At 40.4% G+C, this 20,392-nt stretch overlaps 1 protein-coding gene across 2 annotated transcripts; it reads left to right on the top strand.

Annotated features, from left to right (window-relative positions):
- The first annotated feature begins 233 nt into the window (after positions 1–233).
- Positions 234–15,978, top strand: pdgfra (platelet-derived growth factor receptor, alpha polypeptide). Of its 2 annotated transcripts, none has more exons than XM_042005738.1 (29): positions 234–412; positions 2,420–2,495; positions 2,592–2,882; positions 3,648–3,908; positions 4,223–4,362; positions 5,205–5,367; positions 5,794–5,986; positions 6,325–6,440; positions 6,601–6,897; positions 7,203–7,469; positions 7,565–7,695; positions 7,802–7,970; positions 8,060–8,249; positions 8,399–8,514; positions 8,622–8,748; positions 8,853–9,049; positions 9,569–9,663; positions 9,909–10,041; positions 10,286–10,390; positions 11,036–11,140; positions 11,512–11,665; positions 12,238–12,398; positions 12,691–12,806; positions 13,343–13,465; positions 13,577–13,688; positions 14,006–14,105; positions 14,297–14,402; positions 15,103–15,338; positions 15,419–15,978. In XM_042005738.1, exons 2-29 carry the CDS (start codon positions 2,438–2,440, stop codon positions 15,564–15,566), a joined length of 4,410 nt encoding a protein of 1,469 aa, XP_041861672.1. In that variant the 5' UTR covers positions 234–412; positions 2,420–2,437; the 3' UTR covers positions 15,567–15,978. The 2 variants fall into 2 exon arrangements, with proteins under 2 accessions (XP_041861672.1, XP_041861671.1); XM_042005737.1 differs by having other exon boundaries at positions 11,030–11,140.
- Positions 15,979–20,392: the final 4,414 nt, after the last annotated feature.

Genomic DNA, 20,392 nt, shown 5'->3' with positions numbered 1-20,392 from the left:
AAACCATGAAAATCTCATACTGTTCTCTAATTTCAGGCGCTATTCTTGTCTGAATGTTCCCCTTAAAAGACTACTTGGAAAAGGGGTCTAGCGCTCAAAAAGAGAGGAGAGGAGAGGGAGGGGGTTGTCGTTTCCTGAGAGTTATTTACTTTGAGCCAGATGATTACTTTTTTTCGGATAGGGGTTGAAGGGGGTGGACTGTAACATTGAATCAGTTACAGGTCGTCGTAGCTGGAGCGCAGTTGTGAAGGCGGTCGTGGATGCGGACAGAAGGTCGCACATATGCTCTCACAGCGCAGGATTTTTCAGGATTATAACCGCTGCAAAGGACCCTCACTGCGCCTTTTGGAAAGACCAATTCATTGTGGATATACTTACCAGAAAGGAGTATAAAGAGAGGATTAGTAAAAAGGTAATTCCGAGGTCGATTCAACAGATTTTTTTTTTGTAAGGAGTTGTTCATTTTATTCAGTTAGCCTAAAGGATGGGATTTATATTGGGAAAATGTTCTATGGGTAAGAGGAAAGTTGGATTGCAGTCTTAATTAGATTATACAATAATTGGATTTTCGGCCGTTTTCGTTTTACGGCATATAGCTGTAGAAAAGCTGCTTTATGGCTTCCATTCACCAAAAACGGGACACCCTGCTACTCTGCAAGATGTGCATAACTTTTACAACAGATCATTGCATTTGAAATTTTCCTGAGCTGAGATTATTCTCGCAACATATGGTCTCACGCCTGGACGCCGAGCGGAGAGATGTCGCTGACTCTGCTGGATAGAAGTGCTTGATTTCGGCCTCACAGCTGGAGGTGTCACCTCGAAGACTAAAAGCACCATTGTGGGATGCTGCTCGGCATCTAATGGGAAACACATTGGAATTTGTGCATCGCATTGTTTTCTTGTCTGGTGGAATGTGGGGAGAATAAAATGGAAAATCGTCACTGGCGGAATGGGAAAAACTCAGAACTCTATTGGACCTGGTCCAAGAGAAAGGAAAGAAGAGCTGAGTATTTTGGAGCCACAACGTTTTCTTTCTTTTTTTTTCTTTTCTTTTCTTTTACCGTCAACCCTGAGGGGGTTTACAGATGAGCTCTGCTTGTCCAAGAATTTTTTCTCAAATATTTATTGAAAAAAAAGCGCAAATCTTAACTTTTTTAAAACTGCATTGTTGCATGCAAGACAATACCTCAATCTGTCTAATTGAACACCCCCCACAAGACGCTGAAGTGAACCACTGAAAGTTGAGATAAGCCATTATCAGCTGTTGCACAAATGTATTCCAGCCCAGCAAAGGATGCATTTTGTATCAGCACAGTTGTTTAGTCGCCTGGTGAGAGAGAGGGTGGTATGGAAGAGGAGCAGAGCAAGAGCTACACTGCCACTCCTGACTTTTTTTTCCTCCTGTGCATAGTGACTTGAACACCATCGCCAATCAAAATGCCAAAAAAGATCCCTCATTTAAATGTTTGGAGACAAGGCGTATGCACAAACACGTCAAAACGCATTAGGCATTTTGTCAACGTATTTCCCACGCGAATATGTCTTTTTGTGCAGAGTGGTGCGCTAATTATACAGTTAAGAAAGTTAGGGGTTGCCAGTGGATTATTTGGGCTGTTTCGGCTGAGCTAGAGCGGACAACCACAGGAAACAGGCTAGAGAAGCCAGGACTTTTGCTGCTTGGGGACAATGAAAAGTCTCCACGAATAAACAAACCAAGAAAGGCCAAGAAATATATATATATATATATATATATATATATATATATATATATATATATATATATATATATATATATATATATATATAAACAAAAAAACAAACAAAAAAAATCTATAGAAAAGAAAAGAAAAAAAAGAAAAAAAGAGACCGAACAAAATTTATAGTGTCCATTTTTCTTCTTTATAGTGCTTAAAAAAGCTAAAAAATAGATTTTTATCTTACAATATCTTCATAAATGCAAAGTGGCACATATTCTTTAAACTCCGATTGCGCTCATTTGGCCCCTAAAAGGTGGACTCTGCCGCCCTCTACTGACACCTGGAGCGATGTTCAGCGCCTTGTCCTTTCCATCCTCTCTTGTGGATTCCCTCAATGCAGTGTTGCTGTAGTCTCAGCTCCTGTCTTCTTAAAGCGAGTCACGTTTTTCTCCAGTCAGTTCAGTTTAGTAAACTAAAGCATTAAGCTTTTAAGAGGATTTTGCTTTTAAAATCAGTGAGGGTTAAGTGCAAAAAGAGCAGGCTCAGTGTGAGTGCTCATATTAAAGTCAATAATCCATTGAATGAATGGTAACAAACGGGTCTCAAGGGAGACAGTGGTGTCATATCTGGAGTGTGTTACTCATTATTATTATTATTATTATTATTATTATGATGATGATGATGATGATGATGATGATGATGATTATTTGTCTTCACAGGCCTGAGCATCCATAGTCATGGATGGGGTGAAGACGTGTGCCGTCTTTGCTTGCATCTTCATGCAGGTGGTTTCAGGTAAGCAGCTGAGAGAGATTACATATAAGCCATTGCTGTCTTTCTTAATTTTTTTTTTTTTGACAGTTTAATAATTTGGTAAAATCTCTATCTTAGTTACCTCTGGATTGTCACCACCAACAATTACGTCCGACCAGAACGAGTTCATTCTGCAGCCAAATTCTATCTTCAACATAAGTTGCACCGGGGAAAAAAACGTGTTTTGGACCAAGCCATTAGTGGAAAACACATTCGATCTTCCAGGATACTACACTGCGACTCTCTACATTTACAACGCAACTGTGGAGAACACTGGCTATTACATGTGCACATACAAAAACCCGGAGACTGACGTGGACGATGAACTCCTAGATGAAGATGAGGCGGGAATATATGTCTTTGTGCCAGGTAAACATTATGCAGCATGATTTGTGCAGGATTACAATTGCTGAAAGATAAATATGAATAAAGAGATGGCTGAACATGAGCATTGTGCACAGAACTGAGGGCCCGATTAGTCAGATGGATCATTGTCTTATCCTAGAATTGGATCCCAGAAAAAAAAATCAAAACAATCTAAAAATGAAGAAAATACGTGAAACAGAGACAAATACGATCACAAAACAGATAATCTGAGCCTAAATACACCATAAAAATCTTGAAAATGAATATGATTAGCCTAAATGACTTTAAAATACAAGGCAGTCATGATCTGACTCAAATTACCAAAACGAGTTAAAATAGTTACATAAAATAAGATCAAATCAAACAAAACAAGGCTAAAAATGACAAATGAGACTCAAACTATCAAAATGTGTTAGAAAACAACTCTTTAGATGTAAGAGAGAAGATATAAGTGCAGCTGGAAAACAGAACAACTATTATCTGACTGGTTTGTGACCTGTTTTCATTTTAGGTGTCATGGTTTGGCCCAGTTCATTGTTTCATGATGAAATGAAACATACTGTATCAGTCCCAGCAGGAAATTATAAATCTGTCCATATGTAGGACAAACAGAGACAAGTTACAGGTCATATCATACATCATTCAAACTGTTTAATTTGTTATGAAAACAGTGTTTCATTGTAAGATGAAAAGTGTTTTAGTTTTTCTTTCTGAAAGGAATAAATTATGAAACAAAATGTAAAACGTTTTCTCTCTGCACATCTATAGATCCCCACATCCTGTTTGTCCCAGAGACACCTGATAACCTAATTGTCTCCATGGACCCGGATGGGGTGGCTATCTCCTGCCGTGTGTCTCACCCCAACTCTCCTGTCACCCTGAAGAGTGTCCTCAGTGGAAAGGAGATGTCTGTCTTGTACGACAACAAGATGGGTTTTTTTGGGACCCTGTCTGCTGGGCAGTACCAATGTGAGACCACCGTCAACGGCCAGACGTTCAGGAGTGCAGTTTACACTGTGGAAGCTGAGGGTATGGCAAGAAAACAGATGGGTTTCAGTGTGGTGTTTCTTAATAAAAATGAAAGTAGGATAACATAGATTTGGTTACTTCCAAACACTTCTTAGAAGGCTGCAGGGTGATGTCACATAACACAGTCGTGGCATTATGTCATTTGTACCAGAGAGGATGATTTAACATGGTTGTTTTCACTCTCTGTGAGTGAGTAATGACCCATGAGCCATGTTAAATATGTGATAAATGAGGTCATGGTGATCAAGTTGTCACCATCTTTGGCTCGGTGAGATGGTGGTGCTGATATCAACTCTCTGCTGGTCCATTTGTAGCCCATGAGGAGGTGGTGGACTTTGACGTGGAAGTGAAAGCCAGTGAGGAGAGAATGAGAGCTGGGCAACCTTTCAACATAACCTGCATCGCCCCATCTGGATTGGACTTTCAGCAGCAGTGGCTCCATCCAAAAAAACAGGTAATCCCCCCCCCATTTTTTTTTAAAATCCAGTCTCTTCTGTAGCTTCATCCACCCATCCTTCAACCTTTTGTCATATTTTAATGATTTCCTAGCCAACAGCACTGAGACTTAAATGAGCAAATAATGCTTTTGGATCCAAACCGTTAAGTAGCAAATTGGATATATCTCAAAGTGGCTGCAAAGCACAAGTTAGAAAAGCAGCAGCAATGAGTTGTGTCCTCACTGAGAGGATGTCAGCCAAACAGCTCGCCGTGGCAGTTAACCTAATGTGAAATAGTCTGGCAGGGAAGTTAAAGTTCACGACAAATGGCTGCAGGGAAGGAGGCAGCTAAAAAAAAAAGGAAATAAAAGGATAGTAAAACCTTTGAACTTAGTGACCGTAAGCCGTGTAGGGCAGATTCTGTCGGCACATGACAGCTAGCCAAAGATCTAATGCTTTTCAAGTGCAAGTTTCAAGGATCTGAGACAGAAATTTATGTTTGTTTATGCTCAGATTCTTAATGTGTGCAGCATGTTGGTGGTTTTTCTGCATGGGATTCCTTTAAGCACTTTTCCAGAGATAGTGAGGTAGGAACGCAGGAGTCCTGACTCCTGGCATTTGGTCTCAGCTGCAATTACAGGTCTTTTCAAAGGCTCTGTGATCCTGATTTATCTCCTGTGGCCAAGCTGGTGTTTTAGCCATTTGCCTTCACCAGTACCTGTAAAAATGCAAAAACACTGCAATTTAAGATTTTCAAATATCTAATTATTTATTTTATTTACTTATGATACTTATTAATATACATTAGGTTATATATTAATTAGCTTCTTAAACCCATTCTCTTCTGCTATTCATATAGGCTTTGAATGCTACGCAGATGAAGCACACTTTTCCTGAACGGGTTATCTACATCCTCAGTATCCCACAAGCATCCTCTCAGGACAGCGGCACTTACGAATGCTCCATCAAGCACAAAATCAGTGGCGAAGTCAGGGTCAGCAGCGTGGCTGTAGCCGTCTTTGGTAAGTCTCCCACTTAGAAACATTTCCCCGACACTTTTAATAGTTTTCCAGCAGGGCCGTAATAATGTGAGGGAGTGCCCAAATAAATGTCTTAGAGTCACATACATTGTGCATATTTAATAATCTCATCCTCATTCGGATGAATTAGTGGTTTCATATATGTGCACAAGGTGCTTTGAGCAGTGAGTGGAAGTCATTTTGTACTATTCAGTCATAAAGCTTCAGATCTGCTTTAAACATTAGCTACTGTGTTTTATAGGATGGCTTCAACAGATGTGTGTCAGACCTTCATTTCACCTCAACCCCTCACTGTCACTCTGAGTTGTTTCACTTCACTATCACTCAGTTTTTACTCTTCAAGTCTGTCTCTTAACCCAGTTCTATCCACAACTGTCTGATTATTCTTTTCTTCTGTTTGTCACTTAGAGGAGAACTCCTTTGTTGCCCTGGACCACAGTGGGATTCTGGCAACAGAGTTTGTCAGCATTTTAGAGGAGACAGAGTTTACTATCCTCATTGATGCATATCCGGTCCCCAAAGTCACATGGGTGAAAGATGGCACAGTCATACCTGAGAAGTACTACATCTTCACCAAAACTAGCCATATCGAAGGGAATCGGTGAGCATGAAGAGTGTGTTTTATTATATTTCTTGTAGTGATAGCTGCTCATTTTTAGGTATGACTGCAGTTGCTAAATTTAAAGGGCAAAAAGTCTTGAATGACACCTTATTAAAATAGAATTCGTTCTTTTTTTAGTTACGATTGAAATAATAATAGTGTTATTATAGAATTTATATCTAGACACTTGTTGCAAAATCCAGTCCTCGTCCAGTCTTCATGCTAATTTTGCTGGCTCCTTTTATATTTTGTGGGAGTAATCAGGTTATTCTCAAAAAGACTAAACATGTCAACATGTTAATAATTTCTTTAGATAACAGCTAATTTTCCTCTGGCAGGTATCAAAGCATTCTTACTTTCCGGCAGCCTCTGGAGAAAGACAACGGAAATTACACCATCACCGTCCTCAGTGGCTCTCACACTGCTCACTTCTCCTTTCTCCTCCAAGTGAGAGGTAAGACAGATAGATAGATAGATAGATAGATAGATAGATAGATAGATAGATAGATAGATAGATAGATAGATAGATAGATAGATAGATAGATAGATAGATAGATAGATAGATAGATAGGCTGCGCATCTATGACTAATTGTTTCTGTGTGTAATTTTTTAGCTCCCACTGGAGTGTTGATCCCACCTTCCTCAGCCCCCCTGCTGCTGCCAGATATGGATGAGATGGTGGTGCCTCTGCACACTCCTTTCACCTTGACCTGCCGAGGAGAGGCCAAACTCATGTGGGACACGCCACTCGATGTGCCTAAGCAATATCAAGAGGACAACAGCGGCCTGTTTGTCACCACCATCCATGTGGTCAATGCCACAGCGATGCACACTGGATACTACAGCTGCATCTACAGTGGAAACACAACAGATGATGCAGAGTACAGCAGCATATACATCTATGTGCCAGGTATGGAGTGCACATCTTCTTGTGTGTCTACAGCAGGGATCCTCATATCCAGTCCTCAAGGGCCACTGTCCCGCAGACTCATTTCCCTGCTTCAACACACCTAACTTAAATTAATGGCTCAATATCAGATTTGTGCAGAGAATGTCAGAGATCCATTTATTTGATCAGGTGCGTTGCAGCAGGGAGACATCTAATACCTGCAGGATAGTGAGCCTTGAGGACCAGGACTAGGTACCACTGGTTTACAGGATTTGAGTTTATGTTTGTTTGGAAGATTTTGAGAGTATTGTTTTACTCCGTTACAGATCCTAATGTTCCTTTTGTGCCATCATCGGTGCCTTTCGGCAACCATGTCCTGCCCGACTATGAGGAGATGGAGATCCAGTGTCGGGTGTCTGATCCAAGTGCTAACGTGACACTGGTGAACATTGACACCCAGCAGCCTGTACCTAGCTTGTATGACAGCAAGAGAGGTGCATTGGGGATGTTCACTGCTGGAACCTATGTCTGCGTGGCTGTTATAAATGGAGAGGAGCATTACAGTGGGGAATACATTGTTCATGGGTGGCAAGGTGTGTGTTCCAGTGTTTGTGAATTTGTCAAATTTCTGAAAAAAACTCTCTGCCTCTGTCAGGGGCATTTAACCTTATCATTTGTTGAATCTCAGGTGATGCAGCTTTGCATGTTGAGCTGACAGCCAAAAAAACTGCTTTGCTGGTTGGAGACACAATCACTGTCACCTGTCTGGCCCGAGGATCCGAGATTCTGGAAGATCACTGGAAATACCCAGGCAAACTGGTGAGAGCACAAGTTAATCTGTACAAAGCGTTGCTCAAACCAACTCGTGCTTTGATTGCAGTTGGTCTGTATCTGCAAGAAGTTGATGTTTGTTTTCATCTGACAGGCGAATCGTGGTCTGAAAACCGTGCGTGAGAATAAGAAGGATAAAGAGATCCTGTACACCCTGACAATCCCACAAGCCTCAACCAAAGACAGTGGCATCTACTCATGTTCCATCACTGACATAATGAGTAATGAAAACCAGACAAAACAACTAGCAGTTCAAGTCTTCGGTAAAAATGAAGCTACAATAAATAATTTAATAAATTTATTTATTATTTTTTGTGCTGATTATTTGTCAATCTCTTTATTTTTCCAACAGCTGGTGAGTTTATGTCCATCCATCCAGAGTTCAGAGAGTATGAGTCTGCGGAGCTTGATACAGTACGGGAGTTCAAGGCTAGGTTAAGTTCTTTTCCTGATGCTCGTGTCACGTGGCTTAAAGACGGCATCCCTCTCAGGGATGTGACAGCTGAAATCTCCACCAACCTACAGCAGATCAATGAGACCAGGTGAGTCTCCACCAGTGACAGGACAGCAAATAATCACTACACAGTAACATTACCCACATACTGTTTGGTCCTCTAATAATGTTTAGTGCTGTTGTTAGCTTATGTGGTTGTGGTGTTAATGCAGTATTTGCTGTTGTTGTTCTGCACAGCTACTTGAGTGTTCTCACATTAATCCGGGCCAAGGAGGAGGACAGTGGAAACTACACCATGCGAGTGCAGAACAGAAATCAAAGCAGTGATGTCAGCTTAAGCCTTGAAGTCAAAGGTGAGGGAGTAGCCATTCATTTTCTTTATATCATTGAACGCTTCTCTCAGAGCCTTTTAGCCTCTGGAACAGCCTGTTTACTATTCTTTTGTTGCACAATGATACAGTACCTGCTGTCATCTTGGACTTGATGGACATCCACCACGGCTCAGCTACAGGCCAGTCTGTTGTGTGTATCACCAGAGGGCAGCCCACTCCTGTGGTAGACTGGTTCATTTGCAAGAACATTAAACAGTAAGAATAATCAGTCTTCACTCCAAAAATGCCTCTGTGTTTCTTTTTGTCAGGATACAATAACTGAACTGGTTGTTTGTCTCTGTTCTTTTGCTCCCAAATAGTTGTGCCAATGACTCATCTTCTTGGGTCCCCCTCCCCACCAACTCTACAGAGATTACAATGGATTCACACTTTGATGAAGATCTTAACCTGGAAAGCGAGGTTATATTTGGTCATCTGGAAAGCACAGTGGCTGTACGGTGCCTGGCCAGGAATGAAATGGCCACCGTCAGCAGGGAGGTCAAACTGGTTTCAAATGGTGAGAACAAACACACATCAAATCCTCTGGAGCAGCTTTCCTTCTTCATTCACTCAACTGTGAACAGGCATATGATGTTTCCAGCTCATTTCCTCTGAAGTTCCCTCTGTTTGGACACTTAGAGTGCAACAAGCTTTTAGTTGCAGCGGCTGATCAGCAGAAGAGTTGTCAGACAACTGATGTCAGGCTGTGAGGAAGGGGCTGTTATTGTTAGAGATAATCTGGTCAAACAACAGATTTCTAGGCCATTTGGTCCTTCCAGATGAGCTTTACCACCCCCCCTTCACCTCCTCCCTGCTGCACTATTACCAGTTCTCTTCCCCCATCCCCCGTTCACACATTATCTTCCCAGCATACCTTTTAGGGTTTGTTATCTGGACATGCAGTTGATCTAGCTGTCTCTCAAAGATTTTAAAATGATTTCTATACAACAAAAACAGAATTGTTAATTGCAAACATCCATGGGTTTAGTATGTTCTCCATCTAACATGCAACCACTGTTCACTTCCTCCCAAACAGGCCCTCACCCTGAGCTGACTGTAGCAGCTGCTGTGCTAGTGCTCCTGGTCATTGTCATCATCTCACTCATTGTGTTGGTTGTTATCTGGAAACAGGTACTGCTGCAATCATTGTGCATTAAATTCCACTTTACACCTGCTCATCCTTTCAGTCACATGTTTCCTCTTTGTCAGCATTCATGTCAACATCAGCTCAAGTCTGAATTAGTCTTAACATGCAATTTGACCAAGTTTAATTGTGTTTTTTGTCCTGCCTGATTAGAAGCTAATCAGTTGTATACACATTTTGGGTTTTTAAATTGGATTACAGAGTATTTGTACTTTTGTTCTCTGTCTTCCAGAAACCACGGTATGAGATCCGCTGGAGGGTCATAGAGTCTGTGAGTCCAGACGGCCATGAGTACATCTATGTGGATCCAATGCAGCTTCCCTATGACTCCAGATGGGAATTTCCCCGTGATAGACTTGTCCTCGGTGAGCTGACTGTCCTTTTCAGTGTGCTAACACTGTAGTCCTCTCTGCAGAGATGTTCCAACCTGGTCATCTCATTCTGCCTTTGAAGTGAGCCTGTGATAAGATAACTTAAACTGGCTAGCAGGGGTTTGGTTTTAATCATTGATCAAGGGGACGTTCAGCCACTGAAGGAGTCACAGCTAAGAAAGCAAAATGTGTTTTTTAACCCTGGAAAATTTACTTTATACATTCTTGTGGTTCTCAGGTCGGATCCTAGGCTCTGGAGCCTTTGGAAAAGTGGTTGAAGGCACCGCCTATGGACTGAGCCGCTCTCAGCCGGTCATGAAAGTGGCAGTGAAAATGTTGAAACGTGAGTTTAACAGATCCTAGTCAGCAATAGTCTAACCCCTCTACCCTAACCCAAGGAGGTGAAGTCACACTGTTACCAATCCTTGCTAGGCTAATTGTAGCATGCACCAATCATTAGGGCTGGTTATGTGACAGCGGCTATCGTCTCATCTGTAGTTCATTCATAGCAAATTAGAGGTCTTTTAGTACAACAAACAGAAAGTACAAATACCTGTAGAAGAAGACAACTGGTCTTTTAAGCTCTTGGGCATACCATCATTTTCATCAGTTGAGCATGTGTGTCATTTTGACGGCTTTGCAGAAATGAATAAGCTTAAAAACGCTAAGAACTAATTCAGTTATGCCTGATGATGTTGCATTCTAAACCTTTTACTTATACAGATTACTAAAACAAAATGATAGATGTCACCATAGCAACACTCTATCTAGCTAATCTTTTTTGTTGCTCACCCGAGACTCATTAGAACAACATTTGTTAAGTGTAAAATGTCATTGACAAAATAAATGAGATAGAATTTTGCTCAATCCTCAAAACAAACCAAAAATAAACACCAATTCCTTTATCCAGTTAAAAGAGTTGCTGGATTACTGTTAGCTTGTGAGTGCAGCGATAGTCATGGCTGCTCTTGCCTTCTTCCAGCAACAGCTCGCTCCAGTGAAAAACAGGCCCTGATGTCTGAACTGAAGATCATGACTCATCTTGGACCCCACCTCAACATTGTAAACCTCCTGGGAGCATGCACCAAGTCAGGTGAGTAGTGCACACAAAAACCAGCAGATGTAAACAAACACATTCATTCATATACAAACACGTGGTATAATAACAGTATTGCAAAACCATTGTTGCCTTTCCCATATAATTTGGTCACTGTTTTACAAAGACACACACAGTTACACCCACATGCACGTGAATTTTCAGCTGTGGACGTTTACCACTCAAACAGCCACAAAAAGATTGACAGTGCTTCCTCAGCTCTTGCTGGGTGTGGTATTTTAATAGGCTTTTTATGGGAAAGTGGAGGCTTGCCCTCTTGACTGTGCTTTTAGCTTTTACGAGCCTTTGATAAGATTAGCCTGCAGACTGACGCCGATGCACAGCTTTATCTACTCTGTTGTTCCCAGGTCCTATTTACATCATCACTGAGTACTGCTTCTACGGCGACCTGGTCAACTATCTGCACAAGAACAGGGAGAACTTCCTCAGCCTGAGCCCAGAGAAAAATAAGAAAGAGCTGGATATCTTTGGAATCAACCCTGCAGACGAGAGCAGCAGGAGGTACAACATACAGCATATTTCTGAGCAGAAAAGTCCACTCTACAGTGTCATGTAGAAAAACTGACTTTTTTTAATGTACTTTTTACAATCCCAAAATGCCATTTACAAATATTGTCTCACACACATACTTATTATCTCCCTCTTCTCCTAATCTGTAACTCAATCGCCATTTTCTCCATGGTTGAGGATGTTGTCTGGCATCTTACCCTAATCAGATTGAAGTCTGAAGTGGTCTCAGCTTTCAGCCTAATGTAATTACCGCAGAGATACCTGTTAATTGTGTCTGCGCAAACATTCACAGTGAAGCAGCAGCCTGTGCTCTCCCTCTGTGAGGCTCAGCTGTGCTGATGGATGACTCACAGTGACCACACCTCAAAATGACCATAACACGATTTAATCCTGGCTACCATGTTAGCCTCAACCGCATCTTCTTCTAACCTCTAGCCAGAGGCAATGAGAGGACAAATATTGATGTTTGCTCTGTATGTGACTGAATCAGATATGCTCAATATATTCTCCAGTCTCTCAACCTGTCATCACTAACAGCATTCCTCTATTATCTTTGCTCACAGTTATGTGATCCTCTCCTTTGAGAGTAAAGGAGACTACATGGATATGAAGCAGGCTGACAACACTCAGTATGTTCCCATGCTGGAGATGAGCAATACCTCAAAGTACTCTGACATTCAGAGATCTAACTACGACCACCCACCCTCACAGAAAGGTTCAAGTGGTACGCTATGCACCTCTTCTCCTTCTCCCTGTTCTCCTCCTTACACTGTTCTCAGAGATATTGGCATACACTTGCTTGGCCTTGGTGTTGTGTTTGAGTCATTGCTAGTTGAGGGGTACACCCTTGTCAGAATTTAGGACTGGCTTCAGCCTGTAATTATATGGAGGAGATAATTGTAGCACATGCGTAATAATGTCCAGTTTCACTCTGCCATTAGTAAAATCCAGGTTTGTGTAGGGTGTGCTATATTTACATGAACCGCCTCATTGTGTGTGTGTGTTTTCCAAACCAGAATGCGAAATGGACAACTTGCTGTCAGATGACATGAATGAAGGCCTCACAACCACTGACCTGCTTAGCTTTACTTACCAGGTGGCCAAAGGAATGGAGTTTTTAGCATCCAAAAATGTAAGTTTGAAGGTTTTTTTTTGTCTTTTTCCTTCATCTACATATCTACAACCTCACATTCTCCAGCTTCCCAAAGACACTAATGAGATGTTGCAGATTTTATAATGTGCCCTATATAGTGACTGCTGTGCCTGCCAAGGTGGGGGACTGTGGAAATCAGCGGTTGTATGATAAGCAGTCCTGTGAAGGTTGCTGAGCCCACTCAGAAGAGAGGCCAGAAGCTGAATATAGTTGCAGCACAGTCAGAGCTAGAATTACCAGACAGGGACACACTGCAGCCAGAAGCTATTCATTCAGCTTCATAGTTATTATCCTTAAATATCCAGTGGTCACAGCAATTCCTCCAACTGGCATGTTTACATATAGATTATGCTTTATAAAGTAAAATGAAATGGCTTTTAAAATGAACTTGGCTGAAATGAAATACAGAAATTGTTGGTAGTTAGGAGTGGACTGTGTCGGTTTGAGGACTGATGAAAACAGGTCTTTCATTCCACCAGCTGCTACTCAGCTTTGACTGTTCTTTCTTTTTCCAGTGTGTGCACCGGGACCTTGCAGCCAGGAATGTTCTCCTCTCTCAGGGCAAGATAGTGAAGATCTGTGACTTTGGACTGGCCAGGGACATCATGCACGACAACAACTATGTCTCCAAAGGGAGTGTAAGTGTCTTTACACACATCAGCCTATCCCAAAATCATACTGTGGTTCTAATTTGCTTTTTGACAAGGGCTCCTTACGTATGGTCAAACATCTCTTCTCTTTCACCCCAGACTTTCCTGCCAGTGAAGTGGATGGCACCAGAAAGTATTTTTGACAACCTGTACACCACGCTCAGTGATGTGTGGTCATACGGCATCCTTCTCTGGGAGATATTTTCCTTAGGCGAGTCCCTGCAACTCTCAGTTCAAGATCCCACATTAAGTTCATGTACAAGTTTCTAGTTTTACATCAGACATTAGGTGTACTTACTTTAAAAAAAGAAACAACATCTGTGCATGACTGTAGCACCGATTTTAGGCCCTTCTCTTTAAGCCCTTTTATGGACTTTAGGCCTAACAACTTCACAGATGTTTTTAAATGTAATAATAGTGCACACAAAAAAAGAAACAAAAAGCATTATAGACACTAACAATAAAAGAAGAAAAAGAAGAAAAAAAAAACTGTTGAAAAACTAATGGAAAATGTGTCTTTACCTGAAGGTGGCACACCTTACCCAGGGATGGTGGTGGACTCCAGCTTCTACAACAAGATCAAGAGTGGATATAGGATGTCAAAACCAGAGCATGCACCACAAGATGTGTATGTGATCACACACAATGCTTATGCTGTTTCTATGCATCTGTGAAAGCTCAGCTCTAATCATGTCAAAGGAAGAATGTGTTGGGCTGTTTCTTTCTGAGTTGTGACATCAGTCATAGCAAAATTACAAGGAGTGGGACAGATTGCTCTGTTTCTATGGTAACATCGTGTGTCTGTGCATTTTGTTTTAGGTATGAGATGATGATGAGGTGCTGGAACAGTGAGCCGGAGAAAAGACCTTCTTTCATGGGTCTGAGTGACACTGTAGCATGCTTGCTGCCCTGCAGCTACAAGCGGGTGAGATTCTCCCTGTGACCTCTCAAATCTCCAGACTTAACACCTGCTTTTTAAATTTACCACCACCCATTCCTGACTGGCACATTCTGTTCCTGTGTTTTTTCTCTTTTTCTGGCTATTTATGGGCGTCGTAGATGTCATTTTGCCAAGCAAAGTACAGGTTAAAAAGCCTTTAAATGCACTTTAAAAGTTTCAGACTGTTCATTTAAACCCCCTCCACATCCTCTGTGAGTGAATTAGGGAGTGCTTTTGAAGGCTTGCTCTGTTTATGTGTAAAAGTGATTAGAGCCTAAATCCTGCAGCTGGATGTCATAGTGGCTGGACTCAGTCTTGATTATGACACAGCCCCAGTTCTCGCCTCCACAGCCCCAACCTTAATTACCCACTTTAACTCCACACCACACATGGCACGTCAGAATGGCTTTAACTCTGCCTTCCTTGTGACGTTAAATGGTTGGCAGCAGAGGTGGAACCGGCTGTTGTTTTAGCACATTGGGTTTGGGTGGGATGTGTGATCTTCAGTTTGGGTCACAGCACCCAACTGACGGCAAAGCTAATGATCCCACACACTCCAACAACACTCTTTCACACCTGGAGCTTTATTCTTTCTGTGCTTGAAAAAATTGTTTTACATCAGTATTGTTTCTGTGCAGTGAGATAAATGTAATCTGATTCTGATGTGCTCATCTGTCCTGTGCAGCATTATGAAAGGGTAAATCATGAGTTCCTGAAGAGCGACCATCCTGCTGTTACTCGGGTGTGCATGGAAAATGATGCAGACTATATTGACATTCCATACAAGAACCAGGGAAAGCTAAAGGACAGGGAGAGTGGCTTTGATGAGCAGCGACTGAGCTCCGACAGCGGCTACATTATTCCTCTCCCTGACCTGGACCCTATATCTGACGAAGAATATGGAAAGAGGAACAGACACAGGTAAATAGATTCCTTTGTACTTCATTATACATGGTCACACCAAAGAAGACATTAACTCATGCTATTCGCTGCTGCTCTAGCTCTCAAACATCTGAAGAGAGTGCCATTGAGACGGGGTCGAGCAGCTCCACCTATGCCAAGCAGGAAGGTGAGACCCTGGAGGACATCACCCTGCTAGATGAAATGTGTCTGGACTGTAGTGACCTGGCGGAAGACAGCTTTCTGTGACAGCTGCTCAGCCTTAGTGGGACAGCAGAGGGGGAAGGGGGTTGCAAGAACCTGGGAAACTAACAAAACACCTGTAAATCAACCAAAGACTCTAGCCCCGCCACTTCTCCTCTCCGGCCACCCTTTACAAGGACAGAACAAAACCACTTCACGGTCTAAGCAAATCTGTGGTGACGTGAGGTACGGCTATCACCTCTCCCTGGACAGTGCCCTCTATTGGGCTGGAGGAGTGGATGAGCATCGCTGAGAACGTGATTCAAAGAAAGGACTCTAAGAGCTGCTGAGCCTTTCTGTCAGAGCTATCCAGATAACAATGATAAAAAGATTATTTTTCATCTACAGAGCTTTATTTTTATTGGGCATTCTTTTGACAGCAGTATAAGCAAAATAAAAAAAAAAAAAAAAAAAAAAAGGACAAATTAAACATGCCGGTCACCAACTTCAAATGAGCAACAAAAGATATTATTCATTTTTAACCACTACAGATGCACTATTTATAAAAGATTATTCCAATTGAAGAAATGGTATTAAGGGGAACTAGAAAGTGGTACAAGAGAAGGACCTGATGCTGGCACAATCAGTAGCAATAGTTAGATTTTAAGCACAAAATTTGGACTGTGCATTTTTATTTCTTTTGTATATGACCATATAATGTCCTTAATCATTACATACATGCAATATTTCAAATTTATTTTTTTACTTTATCATGAACATGCATTATTTGTGAACATGGAGTAGATCCTGCCCAGAGCTTCTGAGTTGCATGAATCTTTGCATCGTCTCTTTATCTGCCAAAATACGAACAGCTCAAGTCTTTGCTTTTTGTCCCTAATAGAAAGTAAAACTTGTTGTACGAAATGTGATTGTAATGTAAATAGCTCCAGAGTGGTTTAATAAGAGAGAATTATTGGTATAATACTCAAGTATTTTGTTTAGGTGTGTATTACGCTCCTGCACCCTTGTCTGCTCATGTGAATCCATTGCTTTTGACAAATCAATTGTATTAAATTTCCTCAGAATATGTGACTATTATAGTAATGATGGATTAAAACATTGCTTGAGAGACACGTGCTGGTGATGTATAATGTGGGATGTAAGATCTACAACTGTGGGAAGTATATAACAAAAGGGATTGAAGTTCATCTCAGTGAAAATGGCAGGATGGCCAAAAAAGTTTATTATATCATGTCATTAGAAAGGTTTTCTCCCTTTTGTCTCATATTCTATAGCAAACTGTAGTCATACTGAGAGACTAATGCTAATGAACTATTGTTTCATGTTGGTCTGATGTTATTTATCAGTTACATGAACACTGTGTGTAACCCTCTGTATCTTCCTGTTGCTTTACTAGCTATGCCTCTGCCTCCTGCCATTGACTTTGATGTAAATTGCAGTCACTTATTGCACTTTCCTTTTATTTCCCAGTTTATCAATGCTCCAAATGTTACAGATAAATTATCCAGATTAAGTTGCAAAAGAAAATAAAGTCTTTGGCATCAGTTGTTTAAAGCAGCGTGAATGTGAATGTTTGTGTCCCCTGTCTGTACATATAAATAATCACACCCAGTATGATGCTTTAATACCATGTTTCCTTATTTTACTTCATGTACATTGAGATGATTTATATTTCAATAAATGATTTATAAGACAAAATATTATCAAGTTCCACTGTTTCATATTATTATGCCTCCAAAGAGATGTTTCTAACACAAAATGAATGATGAGGTCTTGCCTGTACGACAAAAGGAAGTGTGGCATGATAGAAAAACATGAATACTTTGTTTTTTATCTTATATGCAAAGAAATGAGAATTTGCATAGATAGATGAAGTCTGTACTGGATATCAGACAGTTTGATAAATTGGTACATATAACCAACAGAAATTAGAGAAAACCCTTTTCCCTCTGAGAGAACTTTCCAAGTTTGTATTTTCACATATCAAATCAAACACTGACACAGAAAAACAACCAGTGGTGAAGGATTTTAGCATTTAAGTAGCCCTCTACAGCGGGCCAGTTATGTCCAGTGATTCCTATTCAGTAATAACAAGATTTATCTGGAAGATCTGAGAAAATTAACTAGAAAACAAAATTGTATTAATTTTTTCAGGCAATTACTATATTTGCCATGGGTATAAAATGGTCACTTAAACAGTCACATTTAAATAAGACTATCCATTAAGTTACAGGCCCAAAGGTCAAATTATGAAACATAAACATCTAATGCAGAAATCTCAGATAAAGTAGCAAATTTAAAAATGTGCAGCATAAGACAGCATAAAAGAGACATGCTCTTGTGGAATTTGAGTATCAAAAAATGATACTGAAGTGAAGTATTTGAGCAAGTTTCAATTTTTATGGGTGATTGCAGAGTTCTAACATTTTGCCTGAATCACAATGATAATGAAATTAAATCCTGTGACATCTTTGGCACAAAACTGAACAAAAAAAATGCTTTCTTTGATTATGTTCACCACATTACGTAAACTGTTCACAATTTTGTTCAGGGATGCAATAGGTTGAAGCCTATCCCAACTTACATTTGCACATTTGGTGATGTACACAATAGAGAAATCAGCAGTCCATCACAGAGCTAGCACAAGTACAGTCATGTGAACTAATTGCACATTACACATGTATACAATTAACCTTGTATACATGTCTTTGGAATGTAAAAGAGAAACTAAAGCATATGGAAAAATAACATAGGCATAGGCAGATGATCCAGCTGGAGAGGCCACACCAGTGAACACTAACAATGCTGCCGGAAAATCCTTTCCTATTAATCCAAAACCAACCTGAAGCACCACTTATGTACATTATTCCTGCTACTGAAAGTAGGCAGCTGTCATTGTCTTCAAACTCCAACAGAGGGAGCCAGTATCTAGATAATGCCCATTGCCACTGGAGCAAAAGATTAAGTAGGAAAAATGGGAGGAAAACATGACATTCAGGTGTAGCTGATAACCTGAACCTGCAGGCAGTAGTGGACCCCTAATCCATACATGTCCTCTGAACTTCAACCACAAATCCTGAGGGGGTGTATCAGGGAAAAGGTGCATGCAGCAGCAACAACAACAAAAAAGATATACCAGCCAGACCAGTCATTCCAGAACTAAAATTTACTAACATGTTAAATAAATTAAGTTTGCTAACATGTTGTAAAACTGGAAGTTTAATAACTTGCAACCTGCCATTAAAGCATTTTTTTTTTATTTTTCAACAATGAATCTCATCACTCCCCTTTGTTTAATAACTTTGCACAATTACGTAGCATTAACATTTTGCCAATTTGTTTTGCTGCCTGTTTTTGTGGAGTTGATCCTGTTTATCAAAGCTGTTAATCCCAAAATACAGATTTCCATTGAAGAAAACAGGGTCAAAATTTGTTCAAAACAACAGGTGCAACTTCAAGGGGAGTTTGCAAAGCAGCTTTAACTGGACAGCTTTTGGGCTATTACCAACCGTAGCATGGCGCAGCATGAACATAGTTAGTAAATGGGACCAAATAATGAACAGCAAAGATAGACAACTGACAGCCATTTGCACATAGCGCAAAACATGAAAAGAACCTTTACATCTGGTAGTCACTAACTTAATCGAGATGGGCTTTAAAAGACAGATGTGGGCTGCAGGGGCTTACAAGTAGTACACATAATTTTCCATTAAAGACAACATTTCTTTTAAATAAATCAGGAAGTAAGGATAACATACACACACACACACACACACATGTGTGTGTGTGTGTGTGTTTGTTTTTTCTTTTGTTATTTTTCTTTTACAATTTTATTTTATAAACTGTGCCTAGAATGACAACATAGACATCTTTGTTTCACAAAAAAATGAAGTCCCTTGTGGCGTGCAGGGTCGTGGAAAGATCTTCCCACAATGATAACAAAAGTGCCATTCATTAAGCTTTTCCTAATGTGAGATATGCATGCAAAGTGTTCTGGTCAACATCCAGTATTAAAACAATGAAAAAGTTTTGAACAATTTCTACAGTTACAATTTTCTACAGTTAGGGTTTTATATATATATATACATATACATATAATCCAGAATAAAGTACTGTATAGTGCAGTTCTTTTTCTTCAAAGCAAATTCACAGGTGCTGAAAAAGTTAATAAAGATGAGACTTTTATCATGAATTAGCAGTGTGCTAATACATATCTTTCAGACTTTCTGACTTTGGGAAAACTTTTCTGTTTTAATGTGTTCTCAGCAATGGCTGTAATACGTAATCACTGTCTAATTTAGTACTTTCTTCAGTATAAATTTATCTTAACAAACATCAGCAATCAGCACTCTGTTATAATAAAGCGTTGCTGCATTGCATGTTGGTTTTATTCAGTTTCATTCAGTTTCATTTCTTCATCTGTCTTCCAATGTGATTTAATTTTTTTTTACATGGGGATTATTTGTGGCCTAAAGACCTCATTGTGCTTCTCTATGCTCCTTTGAGTCTCTTAGGGAGATGTGAACCTAAGCATCTGTCTTAATCACGCTGCTTTTCCTGACCACTTAAGATTAATATGTTGCATATTAGGGGGTTACCTTTTCCTCTCACATGATGCAAAGCTTTCTTAAAGTAAGGAACCACATGGACAAAACTGTGCAAGCCTCCCAAAGGTGGCGCTTGTCTTCTCTTAATCAGCGCATAAGATGGAAATGATGCTCCTTCACATGCAGGAAGACTTCCTTTCTTGTGTGGCAATTCTGGTAATGTGAACTTGGAAATCTGAATTTCTGGTTGAAAAGTTCAATTTTAATCTGCGCTAAAATTTGGATTTCTGACTTGGAATGTTGGAAGAACCTCACTAGCTTCTA

Source organism: Melanotaenia boesemani, chromosome 14, assembly GCF_017639745.1.
Source record: "Melanotaenia boesemani isolate fMelBoe1 chromosome 14, fMelBoe1.pri, whole genome shotgun sequence".
NCBI classification, from domain to species: domain Eukaryota; kingdom Metazoa; phylum Chordata; class Actinopteri; order Atheriniformes; family Melanotaeniidae; genus Melanotaenia; species Melanotaenia boesemani.
This window is presented reverse-complemented; position numbering and strand designations above follow the sequence as displayed.

Excerpts from the sequence above, each read along its gene's own strand:
- pdgfra (XM_042005737.1), top strand. The coding sequence starts at position 2,438 with ATGGATGGGGTGAAGACGTGTGCCGTCTTTGCTTGCATCTTCATGCAG. Across the intron at positions 5,987-6,324 it reads AGCCATATCGAAGGGAATCG|GTATCAAAGCATTCTTACTT; the intron begins GTGAGCATGAAG and ends TTCCTCTGGCAG. Across the intron at positions 13,466-13,576 it reads ACTATGTCTCCAAAGGGAGT|ACTTTCCTGCCAGTGAAGTG; the intron begins GTAAGTGTCTTT and ends CTTTCACCCCAG.